This window comes from Dipodomys spectabilis, unplaced genomic scaffold (genome assembly GCF_019054845.1).
Source record: "Dipodomys spectabilis isolate Male_0828 unplaced genomic scaffold, ASM1905484v1 ptg000032l, whole genome shotgun sequence".
Classification (NCBI taxonomy): domain Eukaryota; kingdom Metazoa; phylum Chordata; class Mammalia; order Rodentia; family Heteromyidae; genus Dipodomys; species Dipodomys spectabilis.
The window spans coordinates 33,564,658-33,587,098 of NW_024870709.1; the positions used below are offsets into that span (position 1 = coordinate 33,564,658).

The 22,441-nt window shown below is 40.0% G+C and overlaps 1 protein-coding gene and 1 long non-coding RNA gene across 3 annotated transcripts in view; one reads left to right on the top strand and one right to left on the bottom strand.

The window, feature by feature from the left end:
- The first annotated feature begins 1,050 nt into the window (after positions 1-1,050).
- On the top strand, positions 1,051-8,674 carry LOC122105526. The gene is made up of 3 exons (XR_006147048.1): positions 1,051-1,061; positions 5,964-5,969; positions 7,443-8,674. It is a non-coding gene; the product is annotated as an uncharacterized LOC122105526 (long non-coding RNA).
- Positions 8,675-8,799: 125 nt separating this feature from the next.
- The window catches only part of Usf3 (upstream transcription factor family member 3), a 35,844-nt gene continuing 22,202 nt past the window's right edge, over positions 8,800-22,441 (bottom strand). For both annotated transcript variants that reach the window (XM_042676772.1, XM_042676773.1), the window contains exons 5-7: positions 22,109-22,191; positions 17,505-17,601; positions 8,800-15,713 (exon numbers count right to left, since the gene is read on the bottom strand). In XM_042676772.1, the coding sequence (XP_042532706.1) occupies positions 9,247-15,713; positions 17,505-17,601; positions 22,109-22,191 (6,647 nt within the window). In that variant the 3' untranslated portion in view covers positions 8,800-9,246. The remainder of the gene's footprint in view (positions 15,714-17,504; positions 17,602-22,108; positions 22,192-22,441) is intronic.

Genomic DNA, 22,441 nt, shown 5'->3' on the forward strand with positions numbered 1-22,441 from the left:
CTCTCCGTCAATTTCCCCTATTCTAGTTCCCCTTCTTAAAACAGGTTCAGCTGGCTTCATTGTTCTGTTTTCAAACACAGAGTTAAACTATGTGGACCATATGACATTTTGTTTCTATCTTTCAGCTCAAAACATTTTCTAACCACTACCATATTTTATTGATTTGTAGCTTATCTCAAATTGTGTTGCTTAACTTCTGAACACTGGTAAGTCTTCTTAATTTTTTTTTCAATTCTAATTTGATTTCACTGAAATCAAGACAATTACATCTTTGATTTTAGTATATGTGAATAAGTATTTACTTTATGAACCTGAATGTGCTATATGAAATTTGAAAGGAATGTGTTTCCTTCTAAACTGTTAGATTGGATTAGATTATTCATTCCATAAATGTGAGGTTACCTTGATTAATAGTTCAGATATACTAACTGTTTTGATTTGGACATTCATTGCCCCACCCAGAGTGGTACAAACTAGGGATAGAGCCTTGCGGAAGAAAGTAGGTCTTGCATCTGAAGATTATATCTGATCCTTGTTACTCTCTTCCCTCTTTCACCAACCTGTTTCCTGGATGCCATATGGTAAACAGTTCTGCTCCACCATATCCTTCCACCATGATGCTCTGCCTCACATAGGCACAGAATTCACAGTGCTAGCTCACTATGCACTGAAACCTCTCAAACTGTGAGCCAAAATAAAATCCTTCCTTTTTTTTTTTGTCATGGAGCTTAAACTCAGGGCCTGAGCACTGTTCCTGAGCTCTTTTGCTCACTCTACCATTTTGAGTCACAGCCCTACTTACAGTTTTTGAGTGGTTAATTGGAGGTAAGAGTCTCATACTTTCCTGCCTGGGCCGGCTCCAAACCACAGTCCTCAGATCTCAGCCTCCTGAGTAGTTAGGGTTACAAGCATGAGTCATTGTTGCCTGGCATTATTTCTTTTATATAGCTCGAAGCAATGCTATAAGATACATACAATTTTAGAATTTTAAAAAGATCTTCCTATAAAATTGACCATTTTATTGTAAAACGTCCCTCTTTACTAAAATTATTTGCTTCAGTGTCCATTTTCTCATGATGAGAAAACAGTTCTTGAAGTCTTATGGCATTTGGATAAACTACTACATGTGCCAGGATGCAGAGATGTCTGAGCCCTACTCAATTCCAATAAGCCCAATAATTCCACTGATCTTCCACTGTCCCACCTTAACTAGGATGAGCCAACCAGAAGCAGTCCTTCCCAGCATCAAATATCCCACCAGCAAATTCCTGTCATCTTATCCTGAATATGCTTATCAGCTTTATTATACTTAGTCCCTCCTTCCCTCAGCTCTTCAGCTCAAGGCTAGTGCTCAACCATTTGAGTCACAGCACAACTTCCACCTTTTTTTTTTTTTCTTCTGCTTATGTGGTGCTGAGAATTGAACCCAGGGCCTTATGCATGCAAGGCAAGCATTCTACCACTGAGCCACCTTCCCAGCCTGTTAAGAGTCTTCTTATAGTGAGCCTGCTCACTCAGAGATTTTCCTAACTTGGCAAATTTGCCAAGTCCCTTAATGAGTAATGAATGAACTTTTAAAATTACTTGTGGTCATGGGCTCTCTTGTGCTGTGGTACCTAATAGTTCTGCCTCAGAGTGGAGGGAGGCAGAGCAGCAGGAAACCAAATCTGATTCTTTCTTTTCTGTCGGTCCTGGGGCCTGAACTCTGGGCCTGAGCACTGTCCCTCAGCTCTTCAGCCCAAGGCTAGTGCTCTACTACTTGAGTCACAGTGCCACTTCCAGCTTTTTCTGTTTATGTGGTGCTGAGGAATCGAACTCAGGGCCTCATACATGCGAGGCAAGCGCTCTACCACTGAGCCACCTTCCCAGCCCCTAATTCTAATGTTCTAGTTTTTAGTGTATCAACTTTTTTTTGAAAAGTGGTTACATGTCACATGTGTGTGGGGTTTTAATAGGTCCATGTCTCATAAACATCACATAGCTTGTTAAGCCTTTTTAAGTTTAGTTTGCTTTTTAAAATGTAAGTGAACATCTGACTCTTGAATTACTCTAACTTACTGATTTTAAATCTAACCTTTTGCTATTAGCTTATTTACTTTGAAAGTATGAGGGCTAAGGGACATAGATGAAGTGTTTAGTGTCTGCCTAACAAGCTCAAGGTTCTGAGTTCAAACTCCAGTACTACTAAGAATAAAATAATAGGAAAATTGTGTGGCTCAAATACTTACCGGATTTGATACATTAATTACATATTTGTTATTCCTGTTTATCTTCTAAATTAACATTGGGTTTTACCTTATTATTCTTTTGCTGGTTATCCTGAAAATTATGATAAATAACTTTGACTATACAAGCTACTTCCTAATTTTTCCAACTTTTCAGCAATGAAATATTCTGAAGCACACTTTACACTTTCACTTTGTGCTATCGACTTGTACCTTCTACATATTCATAAAGCTTATTAGACATAATTTTTATTTACTTATGGTTGTTCTGGGTTTGAGCTCAAGGCTTTAAGCTTGCTAGGTAGATGCTCTCCCATTTGAACCACACTGCTAGTCCTAGTTTGGCAAAATTTAATGGCTGCTTAAAAATAATACTTTAAGATTAAATTAGCACATACAATAACCAGAAGAAGCAGAATTTACAATGCAAAAATGCAATGTTTATTTTCTTAAATAAAATACTATATTCATATCTATACAAATAATTATTACAACCATTAAAATGTTACATTTAACAATAAAAATTTCAAAACTTTAAACAAGAGCATGGTTTGGAATATTCACACCCTAATACAATGCATTTGTAAAAAGATGTCAAAATAAACAGGACCTATTCTTATTTACAACTGTAGTACAATTCTGATCATAGTATACACGTCTGCTCTGGATTTTTATTACAAAACAGATTTGTTTCCATTAGAATTATAAACCAGGTCATTTACAGTAATAGTTCTGAGAGACAGCAGACACTGCTGGCTTGGTAATAAGATACAAATATTACACTATTGAAGCATTAAAATTAGTTTTAGGTTTTCCTGGTGAGTGCTCTACAGTAAGATTCTCACCCAGTGTGTCCATAAATAATTTCTGAAGATAATTATGTTCAGATTTTTTTTTTACCAAAATGAAAATAGATATATACTTATATAACCTGCTGAAAGTGGAAGAATCTTTCTTCACAGTAACAACTGCAGCATCTTAAGCAACACTGTCTGGTCCCTTTCTTCTTGGAAGATCAACAGTTCAACTCCCCATAAAGTTTACCACTATTGTCAAGTCCAGCCTCAGTGAGCTCACAGGTGAAACTGACTTTAAGACCTCAAGGGTGGGAGGGCAGAGAGGCCCTACAAAAGTGAAGAAGGGATTTCAATAGATTAAACTTTAAGTTCCTATGACACAGTTATATGTGCAGCTGTGAGACAAAAAAAAAAGAAAGAACATCTCTGTAAAAAATGTTACATTACAAATGAAGTTTCTACTTCTCATACAAGTTTAGAGATTATTCAGTCTCCAAAATAACACCAATTTGCATCTTATATCCAACATTTTTAACCTGTATTCATGTTTAGGAAGTATCTGACCACAGACTCGTGACAGGAAGATTACAGTTGAGTTTATGCAAATCTAAAAATCAGGATGCCGATCCTCACACACAAGTTGTGTATAAAAGCAATTTGGCTACTAACTAGCAAGTTGTTTGTTTTTTTAAAGATGGCTCAGAGCATGATAAGGCAACAGTGAGAAAAACCAGCTCTCCTACTTGTCTCCTACAAGGTGTTTGCTGACCCAGCAGGTACCATCCCAGCTGGCCTTTTGCTTTCACAGGGGAATGGGTGAGTGATATGTTCCAGTATCTGGTGTAAGGACCAGAGGCACAGTTCCAGGTTAAAGTGCAGTACCAGGGCAGAGGCATAGGGACAGAACTAGAAGCTGGATGTTGAACAATGTCAACACTTTCTTCCAGCATATCTAGACTGCCTAAGTATAAACATGATTCCACACGCTAGTAGAAACCAACACAGGAAGAGGAGAATGCAGAGTTAAGTCAAAATAAAATGACCAATGTTTTATAGAACTTTGGGGAAGGAAAAACAGTAACATTCAGTCAAAAAGACATTTGGAGAAGTTAATTTCTGTCTTGAATTTGCATGTATGTTATCTGAAAATCATTGCTCAGAAATGGACTCCACAACAGCTTTTCTGGCTGATGCCTTCTAATGTACACAGCTGTAGACAAAGGCAGCACTTATCTGGATGACAGAATCACAATGACTCTCAAGTTCCCAAGAACACTGGCCCAAAGCCATTTCATGTTGTTGCCACTTTCACCTGCCCTTTCTTCATTGTACCCTGGGAAAAAAACGAGTCCACCAAACCAAGGAACACAGCCATTTGGCACACTAAAATACTAAACCAAGTTTGCATTAATGTTGTTTGGAGAAACTATTGTCACCCCTTAAGAGCATAGGAGACACAGCAGTCCCCGAAGCCAGGAACTGAGAATCGCCTGCACACACTGACCTAGTAGATGGTTGTCCCCCAATACACGCTTCCAGGCAAAGGAGCAATTATCCTGCTAAGCACATGCGCAGACTCCCTGTGACAGCATGAAATGGAGTTGCTGTGAGAAAATAAGAGCCTAGGTCCCTGTGCATCAAAGGAAAGATAAAGCTGAGAAGCATGTTAGTAAGTCTTGACCCTTTCTTAGAACTGCAAATTTTACTTCCATTAAGGTGAGTCCACATTCTTCTAAGTATTAATTTTGGCCTCTCCATGAAATGACTGTTAGAAGGCAAGAACAAGGTAAGTGATGTAGCTTGTAAATGCTTGAATAATTGTGTGCTTTAAGAAGGCTGATTCTTAAACCAGGCACCGGTGGCTTATACCCGTAACCCTAGCTACTCAGGAGGCTGAGATCTGAGGATCACAGTTCAAAGCCAGCCCAGTCAGAAAAGTCCATAAGGCTCTTATCTCTAATAAACTACTCAGGAAAAGCCAGAAGTGGTGTTGTGGCTCAAGTGGTAGAGCACTAGCTGTAAGCACAAAAAGGCTCGGATTCAGCGTCCAGGCCCTGAGTTCAAGTCCCATGACCAGCAAAAAACAAAAACAAAACAAAACAAAAAAGAAGTTTGCTTTTTCAAAGCTGCTTGTCAGTGCAGTTCTTCACAACTCTGTGCTGTTCACTTTCCTTCTCACAGTTCAGACATGTCAGATCTCAGCTATTGTGATCACTGTGGGATTCCTGCATTTTACTTAGGACAATGATGCTATCCCTTACAATCTTATAACAACAACAAAAAAGCTCCTGAAGTGATATAAAACATTTCCAAAGCTATTTATAGTTTAAAAAGTCATACCAAAATGGATTTCTTCTATGATCAACTTGTTCAACAAATGCATTGAAAGTTTACACATGAAGACATTTGAAATTTTGCACTCCATTAAAACTTATTGTTAATGTTGAACCAACCTTTTTCTGTGAATCTACATGATCAATGCTAAAAAAGCAAGAGCAATGATTTAATCAATAACACTTATGACTCGATGTAACTTTGTGTTACAAAATTAATCTTAATGATTTTTAAAAAGTAGAATCAAAAGCCGGGTGCCAGTGGTTCACGCTTGTATTCCTAGCTACTCAAGAGGCTGAGATCTGAGCATCACAGTTCAAAGCCAGCCCAGCTAGGAAAGTCTGTGAAACTCTTATCTCAATAAACCACCAGAAAAACCGAAGTGGCACTGTGGCTCAAGTGGTAGAGCACTCACCTTGAGCTGAAGAGCTGAGGGACAGCGCCCAGGCCCAGAGTTCAAGCCCCACAACCGATAATAAAAAAAAATAATAATAAAGACAAAAGAAAAAAAGAACCAAATGTTAGCAAGCTGAGAATAACACTGCATTTTTTTATAACCAAAACTGACTGCTTGGTTTTTTGTTTTGTTTTTTTGCCATTGCACCAGCAAAAAGTTGAGTCTGGATATCACTAGTTATTACATAGCAATTTCCTCTCCCAAATCATGTTGCTTTAATTATTAAATACTTAAAACAATACTGCTGATAAATACTCATGTTTTTAAATCATTAAGAGCACTAATGGTGTGAAGTTTCAGATTTGGGCCCATACATGAAATAATCTCTAACATGTACATGAATTACATTTATAAGACAATTAGAGCCATAAAAGCCTGATTATTTGCAGATACTACACATCTTTCTTCAGCTGGTCAAATAAGCCTAAGACACAGTCAACATTTAAGTATAGTATTCTTGTGAAAGCACTGAGAAATGCTGTATCCTGACAGTAACAGACTTTGAGAACTTTCAGCTTCTCAACACAAGTGGTGCTGAGCACCTGTAGTCTCCAGTGCCCAGGTCCCCACAATCACAGTAGACTGAGGCAGGAGGGGTGATTAGTTGGACCCAGGAGTTCAAGATTAGTTGGCTACAGAACAAGATTCCAATCATACACACAAAAAAGAAAGAGCTGAGTGCGGGTGGCTCATATCTGTAATCCTAGTTACTTAGGAGGCTGAGATCTGAGGATCTTGGTTTGAAGCCAGCCCAGGCAGAACAGTCTGTAAGACTCTTTAATCACAAAAAAAATCCAGAAGTGGAGCTGGGGCTCAAGTGGTAGATGGCTAATCTTTCAGCAAATAAAGCTAGGAACAGCTGCCCAGGCACTGAGTTCAAGTCCTAGGACCAACCAAAACACACACATACACACACACACACACACACAAAACAAAAGTGAGTTTCTCTCTAGCCTGTTACTTTAGTTCCAACTATACTTGGCAATCCCCAGTCCGTCAGAACTCCCTGACAAATGGATATATATGTGAGACAGAAAGAGAGAAAAGTGGGGCTGGGAAGGTGGCTCAGTGGTAGAGTGCTTGCCACGCATGCATGTGGTCCTGGGTTCGATTCCTCAGCACCACATAAACAGAAAAAGCAGGAAGTGGCGCTGTGGCTCAAGTGGAAGAGTGCTAGCCTTGAGCTGAAAAGCTGAGGGACAGTGCCTAGGCCCAGAGTTCAGGCCCCCCAACCAGCAAAAAAAAAAAAAAAGGAAAGAAAAGTGAGGGAGAATGAATAGTCAAATACTAACTTGCCCATCCAGAAACTGGCAGATCAGACCTTTCAACTGCAAAAATCTGAATGTACAAGCTTCAAGTTCACTTAAATTTCACTTTTTTTGTACACTACATTTGTTGTTGTTGGCTGTGGGGCTTGAACTTTGGGCCTGGGCACTGTCCCTCAGCCCTTAAGCTCAAAGCAAGCACTCTACCACTTGAACCACGGCACCACTTCCGATTTTCTGGTGGTTAATTGGAGATAAGAGTCTCACATACCTGCCCGGGCTGGCTTTGAACCGTGATCCTCAGATCTCAGCCTCCTAAGTAGCTAGGATTGCAGGCTTGAGTCACCAGCACCTGGCTAAAAAGTTTTAAATGCTATGTTTACCCATTTTGTCTTAGTAACCTATTTATGAAATTCTCTTCCCCAAGATAATTTTCAAGGGAGAAAACGCAGCTTTCTCTTCTTGATGCCACCTATTTTTTTTGGCCTTCCTGCTTTGTTGGCAGTTGGAGAGGCACAAACCCCTGGCATTGAGTTTTCACTGACAACTGCGCTGATCAGTCCTTAGGAGGCTTTGAGCTTGAAAGGGGGGAGGGGGAGGGAGGAGAGAAAGCTGGTCCCTGTAATCACTGCTTTAAGAGCTCTTAACAAAACAAACAATATTTATGCATTTCTCCTTCGCATTCCATTTTTACCAGAATATAACAAAGAAGTCATGATTTTACAGACTTAAATCAGAATATAGGTTTTTACAAGTTTTTAAAATTCAACATGTGTTTTAAATTTTATTGATTTCAGTGGGGGGAGGGTAAAAAACCCACCTACTTCAAGGTTGTTTTTTTTTATGATTCTGCAGGTCTCAATTTCCCATTTTCAGATGGTAGGCCTATTATTTTTTCAAATTCATTTATTAATTTTTGACAGACAGAGAAGATTCTATGTATGTATCGTGTACAACATTACTTTGAAGTATATACACACTGTGGAATATTAAGAACTAGTTTTACTTTAAAAATGTCTGTTTTCACATACTCTTACATACTCACATATACTCATAAGGACATATATAAAATTTTTTTTCTAAAGCACCATTTCACACCTATCATGAAAAATAATTCATTTTCTTTTATAACTTTTATGAAGATAATAATGCAATATACAATATCATTTAAAATATAAATATCAGCAAATTAAAACACTGAGAACTTAAAATTCTGTTCAGAAATATTTTAAAAAGCTCACATAAATGTGTAAATTATAAACTTATGATTTACTGAGCAGTCCTAATATTTAAATGAATGGACAAGAATTTCTTTCAGCATTAAATAAAAAGAACACTAAGTCAAAATTCAGTTGAAACTCTAATGGTCAAGTGAACCCATGAACTCCACAAGGTGACTTTTATCCTGATGGCCCAATATACAACACAAGAATAAAATGGAGAACATCTACATACTTTACCTTTTAGCTTTTATATTTTTAAGACTAATTATCTTGAGGAAGACTTTGCATCAGAAGAGCTTGGCACAATAGAGGATAATGTGGCTCCGTACTTTGAAAAACAAGTCGAGTTCAGATAATTGATGAATAATTACAATTAAGAAAGACTCTGCCTAAACCAAACCTTAGAAATGAAAGCTTATTAAATAATTCATTTGTTACTGATTGAGCATTCAATTCAATATCAATTCAACACCTGTCATAAAAATAATTGTGTTTTAAATTTGGCTATTAGCCAACATCTAGTAATAAGCCATTAAGTTGCCTGTATTTTTGGACTGCAACTCAACTACTTCATCTATTTTACATTTATTAATTTAAATTTAAAATCTTAGCCCCATCCTGTCACCCAGCACATGCCAAGATGATCTCCATCAACTTTTACTTGGTTGGTATTTAGGGAATGTAAGCCTATATATCAAACTTGGATGTGTAAATATGCCTCAAAGATTTAAAAAATAAATAAAAACACATCATACATGTAAAAATAAACGAATTATTTTTGGCAACCCAGTATTTGCATTATCTCTGGCTTGACTTCCCTACAATCATAAGTGAACTGAAACAAGATTATACAAAAAGAGACACAGATACAGACACACACATAACTTCTTTCTCAATGGGCAATTGTAATCTCACCCAATCCCTTTACATTGAGTTTATATGTATTTAAACAGCTGAACTGCAATCATGACCTAAAATATGGCTTATGTTGTGGGCAGGTCTATTTGAGGACTGCTTGGAAGAGTCAGAGGCAGAAGAGTTTGCTATTGTAAGCAAAGGTGACATTGCTGAGCCATCAGGAAGAGCTGCTGCTATTTCTGGAAACAAAGATGTCATGTTAAAATTGGATAAGTGAGAGTTGGTCATGTGCATTGGGGGCATATCTGGGAGGAGAGGAAAACTTGGTTGGGCAAAGCCAACGGGTCTAGGAGGAGATAAAATTGATCCAAATCGATTATTTAAACTTCCGCTGTTTACTTTCTCTGTGCTAGGATTGGGGAACATTTGATTAGGAAAATAGGGGATTGAAATATCATTGGACAGCGGGGGATGAGCTGGAGAATAGGGGGGATAGAAAGAGGATAAAGTGTTTTGGGGATCTACTGGAATGAGGGCTGGAGTTCGAGTGGCACTAGGCTGAGTGACCTGTGGAATGAAAGAGGAATTAGCATTTATTGGTGGATTCATGCTGCCCTCCGGAATAAAGGGAAAACCAAAATTTTGTGATAGTGTATGTTGATCAGGACCTGAATTATCATTAGGTACTTGGGGACTGTCAGGCATGAAACGAACAATACTTCCTCTCTTCTCTGTAGTAGGTTGTTGACGTCCAAGAATCATACTGCCACTAGTAGAGAGAGGAAGATGGGGAAGACTTGGATCAAAGACATTACTATGCCTTTGGTTTCCAGAACGATTCCTTTCAGGAGGACGAATTTTGGATCCGTTGCTGTCTTGCAGGGGATGTCTTGATCTCTGGGGAACTGAAGAATTAGCCTGCCGCAGAGGAGGCCCCGAGTCAGCACTTCCATGAGATACAGCTGGGTGTGGCAAAGCTGGCCTTGCAACCCCATGCATGTTGGTGGTGACAGGTGGGTTCATGTGGCCCTTGGTTCCATGGCTGTCAGTAATCCTCATAGGATTGGACTTCTGTACAGAGACATTGGGACTTGTGTTTCGACCTTGAATCTCTCCTGAGGAAGAGGAACTTGAAAAAGGAATACTCAAGGTGCCATTCCTGGTGTTCATAGCACCTAAAGACATGTCACAACTTTCCCTATTCTGACTCTCACTCTCTCTTCTAATGTGGACACTTTCATGAGCCGGAGGACAGTTATATTCAATTGCGGAGGATGGACCACATTGTGTATTTCTTGGGTGATCTGAGAGTGATCTCTGGCTTCCAATGATCTGATCACTCAGGTGAGGAGCAAGCAAACTCTGCATGAAACTCTGGTGACATGGATTTTCACTGTCCCTTGGTGGAAGGGCATTTCCTGGAGGGATGCTCTGAACTGGCGGATAAGGTAATCTCTTTTGCCGGTCAATTGGTGGTGGGCCAGTGTTCTGACTAATTCGAAAAGCTTGGGATTGCATACTCCTCAGTGATGATACAGGATTACCAATTTCATTGTTTCTTGAAGACTGTACTTCAAAATTACTCTGGGGCTGCTGACTGGCTCCACTTGGTTTAAATGTCTGACATTCAGAAAGGCGGATATCTGAGGCGACAGGGTGGTCCATGCGACCCTGCATATTATGAATAGCTAAACTCTTATTTCTGGGAACATCAAGATAGCTTCTCATTTCAAGCTGATCTGAAACTCTGGAGCCTTGAATTGATATACCCATCCTCTGCTCAGAATTAGAAGATGTCTTTCCAATGAGAGCCTCGGCAGAATAACTTGAAACTCGATTTCTCTCGGGCCTGTGTGGAGTACAGGTCATATCTGAAGGTCTGGTCACAATACTTGGTTGGGACACCATTTGCTGTTCCAAGCCCCTTGATGGCAAAAGTCTTTGCATTGGATTATGCCCAGATACATGGTCAGAGGAAACCCCAGTACCTTGTTGTCTGTTTCCAACATCCTGCTGCTGATGCATAATGTCTTGATTGAGGTGGTTCTGGGGATGGCCATGGTGGTTCCGGCTAGTAGAAGGGTTTTCACAGCTCTTCTCTGGCTGGGAATTTCCAAAATGTTGCTGCATCTGTTGCTGTAACTGCTGATGGTGAGGATGTGGCTGACCACTCTTGGGTCTGGATTGCTCTGTTCCGTGGTGCTTTGGTTGTAAGGAAAGCTGAGAGGCCTGAGTGCCCTGAACAAGATTCCTCTTTTTCTGCATCTGAACTTCCTGCTGCAGAGTTCTCTGTTGGTGCACACTGTGGGGCTGAGAGTGGACAGCACTCTCAGCATGAGGCACATGATGCTGTAGTTGATATAAATGATGTCTCTCTCTTAACTGCCCTGCTTGCTGCTGCTGCTGCTGCTGCTGCTTTATGTACAGATGGTTACTGTGAAGGTGAGAGACTCCTTGAGCAGGAACATGCTGCTGGAGGGACTGGAGGTGTTGATTTGTCTGAGTTTGCTGCTGCTGCTCAGCAACCGAAGGCTGAGAACCACACTGAACTTCACTTTGCCTCAGAGTAGGAGCCACAAAGTTGTTACCAGGTGGAAATAATCTTTTAAGGCCATCTCCATGTGCTGGATTGCTGACGGGCACAACTGAATTTGAAGTGTTGGGAGGGATCTGACTAACCATCATTTGAGTCTGATCAGAAATACTGTCTGGAGTCCGGCTCATGAGGGGCATGTTTTCAAGCCTGAGGGGCACTGGCTGGCAATGTTTTTGACGTTTGGCTGAAGACAGCAGAAGGTCCTCTTGGACAGTGCGCTTCGCAGAATCTTTACGGCTTTCGTGACTTGGTTTCAAAAGGGGCTCTTGAGTCTGTGAATTTGGGATGGTGGTAGTCATAGTACTCAGTTGTTCCTGGGAATATTCTGTTATCAGAGAAGGTCCAGGAGGCTGGCCTCCATAGGAGCTGGATGAAACTGCTGGATTAACTGTTACAGGAATAGGGGCTTGTTCCGAAGTTTGGGCCAAACCTGAACAGCTAACTAGAGGATGGTTGATGTTGCTCTGATGGATAAGATTATTCACACTTAAGCTGGTGAGACTTGGCGGTTGGGAAGCTGAGACTGGTAAGGAGGCATTAGAAGTTTTAATTCCTACAGAGCAGCTTGGTTTTTCAAGGGGTCTATCCACTGTTACCTCAATTGAATCCTGAGAGTTAAATTCATTTGGTGTTGCTTCTGTCTCTCCTGTGTCATTCTCTCTAGGCATATGTGATTTGAAAGGCTGGTCTCCCTCCAAAGATGACGTTTCAGAAGGCTTTGAAGTAACTTCCCTTATATCAGCCTGGATACCAACTCTTCCCTTCTCAATGTTCTCCTGGTCAAAAATAGCTCTTGCTGCCAGAGCTACGATATCAGTTTGCTCTGCGAAGGTACAGCTTTCACATGTGTTCGTTGTTGCACTGGTTACATCTTCTCTAGCTGGTTCAGGAAGCATGGATGCAACTGAGAAACTACGACTACTGCCAGAGCTGGTTGACATGGGAGAGTCAGCCTGCCTACTGCTGAGCAAAGAACCATTAATAACCTCTTGATCAGGGAGGCAGGGATGGTGCTGTGGGGGATCTCGATCATCGCTGTTCATCAGTAATAGTTCCTGTTTGGACTGTGAGTCAACACTGGGATCAACTATCTTAGAATTTTCTGATGAAAAGTCAGAATGATCCATCTGGTCTGAAAGAGAGGACTTCTGAGGGTTCTTTTCTTTAGCAAGATCAGACAGCAATGTAGTTAGACCCTGCCCCTTGAAGAGACTTGCTGTTTGCACTGTATCTGGTGACTCCTGGTGGGCTGAGCAAGGTTCTGTGAGGATTTCTACCTCAGAAACACACTCAGTACTTGTAATGCTTGAGGTGGATGACAAACCAGCAACCTGAGAAACTAAACTCTGGGGATTAGTTGGAGATGGGATTGGCACACTGGCTGAAGTGCAGGACTTGGTAGCATCTAACAGTGCAACACTAATTGGTGTTTTATCCTGAGATGTCTCTCGTTGCAAAGTGAGGGTAGAGTCTTTGGATTTTGCTGGGGCCACAGCAAAATGTTCACTAGTTTCAGATTCTCGGGAGGGTGAGCTAGACTCCTCTGCTGACTTGGATTTGGAGACAGACTCAGGAATGACTTCAGAATTGAGACCGTTCAAGGAATGTGAAGCAGAAATACTTCCAGTATTTGTCTGGGACATAGTGACAGATGGTAGGACAACAGGGAGGCTTTCCAGCAGCCCATCACTAGATGATGGTTCTCCAGGGCCTTCAGTACTGGGGCAGTCTAACTTGCCCACATCTCTGCCTGGATTCGAGAGACATGGCAGCTTGTTAGCTGCTGTGTGTTTCTTGGCCCCTGGCTTCTTACTCAATTTCTTTGACTTCGTGGCAGGTGGTGGTAAACATGTGAGAGCGTTCATGGAGGAAGCAGTCACAAGACTATAAGTATTAGATAGTGAAGCTGAATTCTCTGTGGTCAAGGGAGGAGCTATAGTTGTTGTTAAAGAAACACAGTTAGCTGGGGTGGTTTGATTATTTGCAGCAGTTTGAAGATTGGCAGGCTGGCTAATAGACAGTTGTACACAGCTTTGACCAGCCATCTGTGATATACTTTGATTGAGGCTGGCCAAAGCACCAAATGTATTCAGGGCAACGTTAGTATTTGGATCTTCGCTGGTGGTGGGTTGAATAATTTGCATAGGGGTTTGGTTCGTGGTTCCCGATGAAGACAGCACAGGCTGCAAAGCAAAGAGCTGTCCATTTAAAGAAATGGTTTGAGGCTGTTGCTGGTTTGACACAGTAACAGAAAAAGTCTGTGTTGAATTAGATGTAGATAAAGATGAAGGTCTTGGTAGTATGTGAACAAGATGTTTTCCTCCAAAAGTCTGGGGGGTTGAAACATTTTGCACTGAATTATGAGACCCTATTAGAGCACTGGCTCCATTGACAGGCAGTCGAACAGAAGCAGTAGGGGGAGCAGAGAGCAGTGGCAAGGGATTCTGATTGGCTGCCTGTATGATGACAATCTGTTGACCTACAGTTTGATTGGGAACTTCTGCCCTCATCACTGTTGGGCATGGGGTCGTGCTGGGTGGCTGAAGAATGATCACATTTTGGTTTGCTGGAGCTGCATTGACAGCTGACCCAACTGGCTGAGCCATCTGAATCACTTGCATTGCTGAATTGAGTGGAAGGATATTTTTTGGAGGCTGAGATTTCATTTGTGGTTGGGCAACCAATGGCTGCGTAGGTAAAGATAAACAAGAAGACGAGGTTACAACTGCTTGCTCAACTGGCTGCCCATCTGCTGGAAGGGAATTATTTAAGTTGATGCCTGTAGTCACATGTCTACTGTGATTGCTTGTGGGAGGGCTGGTACCAAGCTCATTTAATACTGGAGACACAGTAGAAGATGGTGTCTGGCTTAAGGGCTGAATAGTATTTCCTGCCAGTTGTAAAGTAGTCCATGTTGTTTGTGTGTTTCCAGCTGACGAAATTCGAGTAAGGCTGTTACTAATGTTTTTCAAATCTGAAGCGCTAACACTTGAAGAAGGCAAAGAACAAGAAAGAGTCCAACCATTGTCCAAAGAATTTGTAGCAAGAGTACTTACTGCAGTGGTGGTCTTCCTGACTCCAGGGGCAGATGGTGCTACCACAGTAATGGTGGTATTTGCCGAGTCTGTGCTCTTGCTAATAATGCTCACTGAAGAAGCATCACCTGCAGACCTCAGAGGCTGGGAGCTGACCGTGGAAGTCACTGCAGCAACCAAGGGATTTTGAAAATCACCTCTTAAGTCCTGGCAGGACTTGGGGCCCTGGTGCGCTTGCACTTTCATGGCGGTTGCTGAGGAACTCTGGGGAATGCTTGTAACGCAAGGGGCTGTTTTCTTTAGCAATTTGGGGCTCTCTTGCCCACTGTTATTTTCTGAAGTGTTTTGATCATTTACACATGTCTGCAAGGAACGAAGCTGGTGAGGTTCAGGCCCCACCGACACAGCAATCAGTGAGCCAGCAGTGGCACTAAGCACACGTGATTCACTTTCAGAAGTGGAAAGCTCAAGAATATTTTGAGTGGAAATGGTAGCAGGAAGACAAAGAGGAACAGACTGATTGGCAGCCAATGAAGAAACTGTAGTCTGATGCCATGGCTTGTTTTCAGAAGGGTAAACTCCAGAAATAGACACAGGAGTCACAAGATTGCAAGTCCTCTGTACTGGCACCACATTGGCAGTCTGCTTTTGTAAATTATGACCAACGTTAAAGGTTATCCCCTGAACAGCTGTTCCCTGGCTGTTTGAACCAGGCTGACTCCCATTGGAATAAACGATGATATTTTTTTGAAGCTGGTCAGTTGGAATAACAACAGACACCTTTGAGTTTTTAAGATTTCCTTTCCAGTGGATTGTGGGGTCATCATATAAGCATATGTCATTTGCTTTCAGCAACTCAATGTATCGGCCATTTTCTTTTTGGATTTCTTCCAGTTGTTTTCGTAGCTTTTTTATTTCTTCAGCTATAATATTAGAAATAAAATTCAAGAACACTAGTGAATATCAGTATTTATAATACCAAGAAAGAACAATGTACTAAGCTACTGAATTCGAATCCTAGCATTTAAAATATCTCAACTGAGATTTGACCTTGTTAATGTAAGTTTTTTCTTCTTTTTAAAATAAAAGCCCCTATCCCATTCATTTTTTTAATCTTCAAAGGTCAACCAACTATAAAAAAAATCATTCATAATGGTACAGATTTCACAGTTCTCCATTCCAAACTTTCTAGTAGTGAAGCTGCATAAGGGAAGCAAGAGAAGGCATACTGATTTCAGAAAATCACACGGAATATATAATATATTCAAATGCTACAAAAGTTTACATGATTTGGGGCTCTTTTTACAATTGTCTTAGTTTCTATTCTACCCTTTGAAACAATTGAGGCTAACAGGAGTGAAAATGTATCAAAAGTCAAGTGATAGAACACTGAAGAGAAAGAGCATCAGCACTGGGACTTTTGTTTCCAGTGGTAAATCCAAGTCACTGCTGAGCAGTGAAGGTGTCTAACATATCCCTCCCCTTTCTAAGGGAGACAGCTTCACTACCGGTCCTACTATGGGGCAGGTTTGACTGCTGGCATTTATGTTCAGGAACCCTAAACATTCCCAGATGCCTTCCCACGGCATTAGGAATTCTTAGCTCTGCCCCACCTAACCCAACTAATCCTACCTTTAAGAGGTAGCTTGAAATGTAAAGCTCCATTTCAATAAGGGTGAGTGGAGACTAACATGATTTTTTCAAATATTTAAACTATGAAGCAAAATAAAGATGCCAGCATGCCATGAATATGAGAAATTATAAGGCAACTAGCAGGCACTAAATAATAATCCTCAATGTTCTCACTTACTGTACATTTGTAGCCTGGCAGTCTTTGTACATTGTCTAATTTAATAACAGTAGCAACAATGGTAACAGCTAACTGTATCAAGCATTCATAGGAAATGTTTATGCCTCTTTCTGGCCTTCTCACACCTTTTGTGGAATACTTCTCAATGTTTCTCAAACACTATTCGATATATCTGATAACATCACACACAAGGGCCTGGACCATAAAAAGGCAGCTGCCCTAGGAAAGGGTTAGCTGTTAGTTAGCTAAAAGTTGAAGAAAAAAAAAAAAAGCATTCTGATCATTGACCTCTTGGACAGGCTTCCCAACATGCTTCCCACCCATTACAATAAACTGTCCCTACCTCAGCAAATTCTGCCTTGCTTTTCTCATTCTAACATGGCCTACTAAACTGTCATAGGAAATTCTCTTTCAGTTGTCAGAGCCAGAAATAAAGCTTTATTCAAACTGGCCTATTACCCCACTTTTACAGTTGTCGGGGACATTTTTTTCTTTTTAGCCTCTCTCCAATGCTAGTAGGAAAACAACTCACTCGACAGCATAAAAAAATTACAACCAAAAGTCAAATATCCAGTCATTTTTGTGGACACACTGTATATTATGGACTACCTACAAGAACCAACTGGAATAAAGGAGTTCTAGTACTAGTATCATGAGTCAGGCAAACATGAGTCCAAAACCAAAATGATACATGCATGCAAGATTACAGTTAATCTAAATGAGAGAGAGAAGAGTTAAACTAAAATGATTTTATTTGCAATAGGATTCTCCCATACCCTATATGAAGGCCTTAATATTTTTTGAGGGATAGCGAAGGCTTCAATACTCTAAAATAAGCTTCACTATACACTAACACCTAAGAATCTAACAAATAACAAAAGAGCTAAGAATCTCCAATCATTACCTTGTTCATTATTTCCTCCATTAAGCAAGAGTTCATCATTTTGCCTTTTCAATTCTGTTATATATTTAAAGGCTTGGTCCAGGATCATATTCTTGCTCTGCCAAAGAAAATTAACCACTTAAAAGTTTCACTAAAAGGTAATTAATTTTCTGGGAGAAACTTAAAAGCTTTGACTTTATTACATATATGTGCTATGTAACTTTTCAAAATTTATAATGGGTACCATATCCAAAGCTTTTACTGTTTCCATTTATTAAATATTTATTGAGGATATAGTTTGTGTTAAGCTCTCAGAATATCTGGAGAAGAAAACTGAAAATAAGAAGCGGTACAAGCTGGGCACTGATGGCTCACTCCTGTAATCCTAGCTATTTGGGAAACTGAGATCTGAGGATCATGGTTTGAAGCCATCCTGGACAGGAAAGTCTGTGAGACTTTTTTTTTTTCTTTTTTTTCGGTTGTGGAGCTTGAACTCTGGGACTGGATGCTGTCCCTCAGCTCTTCAGCTCAAGGCGAGAGCTCTACTACTTAAGCCACAGCCCCACTTCTGGTTTTCTGGCAGTTTATTGAAGCTAAGAGTCTTACAGACTTTCCTGCCTGGGTTGGCTTTGAACCGTGATCCTCAGATCTCAGCCTCCTGAATAGCTAGGATGACAGGCATGAACCACCAGTGCCCAGCTGTGAAACTATTTCCAATTAACCATCAAAAAAATAGAATGTTACCCTTGAGTAAAAAAAAGCTCACGGACAGTGCCCAGGCTCTGAGTTCAAGTCCCAGGACTGGAGTGCGCGCGCGTGCGCGCGCGCGCGCACACACACACACACACACACACACAGAGAGAGAGAGAGAGAGAGAGAGAGAGAGAGAGAGAGAGAGAAAAGAAAAGGTAGTATGGATAGCTAGCTAGAGAAAGAGGTCCAGACCAAGAAGTCATAAAGCAAAGATTCTTAGGCAGGGATGGGCTTGGCATGCTTAAGGATGGCCAGTAGGTGAACAGGGCCAAGTTGATCTACATGAGGAGTGATGTAAAAAAGAAGTCAGAGAGGATCTTCAACACCATGTAAACATAGATTGTAATATCATTCTCTATTCTTTTAACCACAACAATAAATTATTCTAAATAATATGCTTAAAAACCATTTTACTTGGCTGAACTTTGCTGTGATATTCCCAACTTAGTTCGCTTTTCCAAAAGACTGGATTTTATGTCAAAATATTCTTTTGTTCTTAATAAATTTTTTTGGCAGTATCAGAATTTGAACTCAGTGTCATGTGCTTGCTGGGCTTCTTTACTCAGATGGCACTCCCACCCTGTTTTGGGCTGGTTATTTTGGAGATGGAGTTTCACCAATTTTTCTCTCTGGGCAAGCTCTTACCAGTAACCTCCCAATCTCAAACTTTTTGTTGTTGGTGGTGGTGGTTGTGAAGCTTGAACTCAGGGGTTGGGCACGGTCCCTGAGCTTTTCTGCTCAAGGCTAACACTCTACCACTTTGTGCCACAGCACCATTCCCAGTTTTTTGGTGATTAATTGGGAATAATAGTCTCATGGACTTTCTTCCTGTGTAGCTAGGATTATAGACATGTGCCACTAGTGCCTGGCATCAATCTCAACCTCCTGAACAGCTAGGTTACAGGTGTGAATCCTTGGTCTGAAGATACAGGGTAGGGCATCTACAGTTGAGAAGAACAACTGATAAATTTTATAGTTTTTTTTTCCTTGAAAAAAATTAATGACTACAATAAAATATAAACATTGATATACTGATATTGTTGAGTTCTACATACCACCACTAGCACAAAAAACCAAACAGACAAAAAGCAAAACAAGCCAGGTACAGGTGGCTCACTCTGTAATCCTAGCTACTCAGGAGGCTGAGATCTGAGGATCGTGGTTCAAAGCCAGCCCAGGCAGGAAAGTCCATGAGACTCCTATCTTCAATAAACTACTCAGAAAAAGCCAGAAGTGGTGTTGTAGCTCAAATGGTAGAGTGCTAACCTTGAGCACAAAGAGGTTCAGGGACAATGCCCAGGCCTTGAGGTTAAGCCCCAGGAGTCAAGACAAAATAAAACACGAGCATGCTACCTAATCATGCAGTATCTAGACCTCCAACAGACAAGCTTATTTGATCACATTTGAATTCCTGATTTTCAAACACTAAATATTTAAGAAAAACTTAAAAAATTAAGACAAAACATCCAAGCAAAAGAGAAAAAAAAGGAACCAGAAAGTAAACAGAAAATTAAAAGAAAAAACCTATATAACATTCAGCTAGTTGCTAGTGGCTCATACTCGCAAGCCTAACTACTCTTGAGAGTGAGATCTGAGGATCACAGTTGAAAGCCAGCCGAAGCAAGAAAGTCTGAGACTCTTATGTCTAATTAACCACCAAAAACCTGGAAGTGGAGCAGTGGCTCAAGTGGTAGAGTGCTAGCCTTAAGCACAAAGCACATGGAGAGAGTATAGATCCTCAGTTCAAGTCCCAGAACCAGTACAAAGCAAACAAAACAATGCAACAAACACAATACAACACTGAGAGATGAAATGATATTGAATGCACAGAATAAACATATAGAATGAAAGGTAACAATAAGAAATAAACTCTTAGAAATTAAAAATATGAAAGCAGAAATTAAAAACAGAAGCATGGGTAGAAAATAATTGGTTAGTATTGAAAACAGAAGAAAGAATGTTCTAGAAATAGTCTCAAAAGAAAAACAAGGAAAATGGAAAGTATGTGGTACATCTGACCATCTAGAAAACTGTACATGAAGCTTGTTGGAAGTGTGGAAAGAATTAAGGATAAGTACACAGGATATTAAGCAAATGAAAAATTGTAAGGCAATTATTAACTCAAGAATATCAAAAGTTTCATATGAAATAAAACATGAAAGTATCCTCCTTTTAATGTAGTCTACTACACTACATAGTCTTTATAACATAAAATTTGAATTCTGTCTTAATGAAAACTTGTGACAGAATTATGTCAAGAGGATCAAGAAAGTGGAATCTAGAAACAAAACATAATAGGATTTTGATAAATTATAGCTAAAATGGAAAAAACGAAGATATAATGTATTTTATTTAGAAATGTATCTGCTAGAAGAATCAGTTGAGAATGGTTGCCTCTGAAAGCTGCGCTAGGATTGGGAAGCAAGTAAATTAACATCTTTTAAGTTCCTTAGTGTATATTATATGTTAATTATCACACATACTATTTAATTAACATTAATTAACAAAAAAACCCAACTAAGCTAGGAACCAGTGGCTCACATCTGTAATCCCATCTATTTAGAAGGCTGAGTTCTGAAGACCTCCATTTAAAGTCAGCCCAGGTAGAAAATCCCTGTAAGACTCTAATCTCCAATTAACTACTTAATAAATGGAAGTGGCCCCGTGGCTCAAAGTGGTAGAGCACTAGCCTTGAGCAAAAAGAGCTCAGGGACAGCACCCTGAGTTCAAGCCCTACAACCAACAACAACTGAAAAAAGTGGCTAAGCATGTTCATTTCCTATGATAGCTGAACACTACATAACCATTAAAAAGAAGTGAGATAATGTAAGGAACAGTATCTCCACCAGAAGTACACTGTGTGCCACTGAGTCAAAGTGACAAAGCAGATTAGGAATGGTACGGGATATACAGACAGAAGACTTATGAAGAGATGGGTAACAACATTTTATTTGTGGTTATAACTTGGGAGTGGCATGTCTGTTTTTTTAACTAAAAATGTCCAATATATTCCATATTGTTTTAATAATTTGTTTTATTTCCAATGAGCTTAGTTTAATTCATTGTCACTAAGCTGAGATTTTTAAGTATCAAGAGTTAAGAGGACATGGAGATGCTGGATGTAATGCACATGCCTGTTACCCCATGACTCTAGAGACTAGGATAGGAACAGTGTAGTCAGTCTGGAATATTTAGTGAGATCTGGACTCAAAACACAGGCAGGGCATGAACAACAAATTAAACAAGAGATCCTTACAAGATTCTACATAAAGAATTTCAAAAGAGTATAAAAGCATGAATGGCCAATGTTTTTAAAAAATTGCCTAATAAACAGGCTGGGATATATCTAAAGATAATCATGGGACTAACTTAGTAATTAACAACTTGACTAGCTTTAAGGAATATAACTTAAAAGGGACTATGAAATATATGGCTGTTCCAAGAAATTGCTAGAAATATGGGAAAATGTGAATGAATCATGCATACACATGCAGATCAGGTGTGCTGAGGACAAAGCAAGTTCCAATGTATGGGAAAAGGATTAGATATTTGTATCTTCTGAAAGAGTTGTTTTGTACTTTGCTTTCTATTAAAATGCATTTAGTTTCAAAAAATGGGAAAAATTGAAGTTAGGTATATAGAAAACTAAGCTAATAAAGAATAAGGCAATTAGTATCTTCCAAAAACCTTCCATATATGGCAGGAAACAAAAATAATCATTCTATACAGCGTAAACATGTGTAAGAGATGAAACCATGAATCTCCCCTATTCAACTAATGTAAACTAACAAAAAACAATCATCCCAAGCACTGAAACAATTTAGAAAGCAGTCTGTAACCAAGAGAGGAATGAAAATAAAGTGTATTCTTACCTGCTTCAGAGCAGGGGAACATGGGATGAGCTCTCCTATTCTGTTTATCCCAGCATTGATCTTCTTCTTTCTATGCCTCTCCACTGGATAGGAGAAAAAAAATCCATTTCTTAAGTCTTATGCTACTCTGCCAAAATGGTCCATTTGCTCTGGACAAAGAAATTCTACATAAAGAAATCCCTATTAGCGGGGCTCCAGTGGCTCACGCCTGTAATCCTAGCCACTCAGGAGACTGAGATCTGAGGATTGTGGTTCAAAGCCAGCCTGGGCAAGAAAGTCCATGAGATTCTTGTCTCCAATAAACTACTCAGAAAAGGCCAGAAGTGGGGCTGG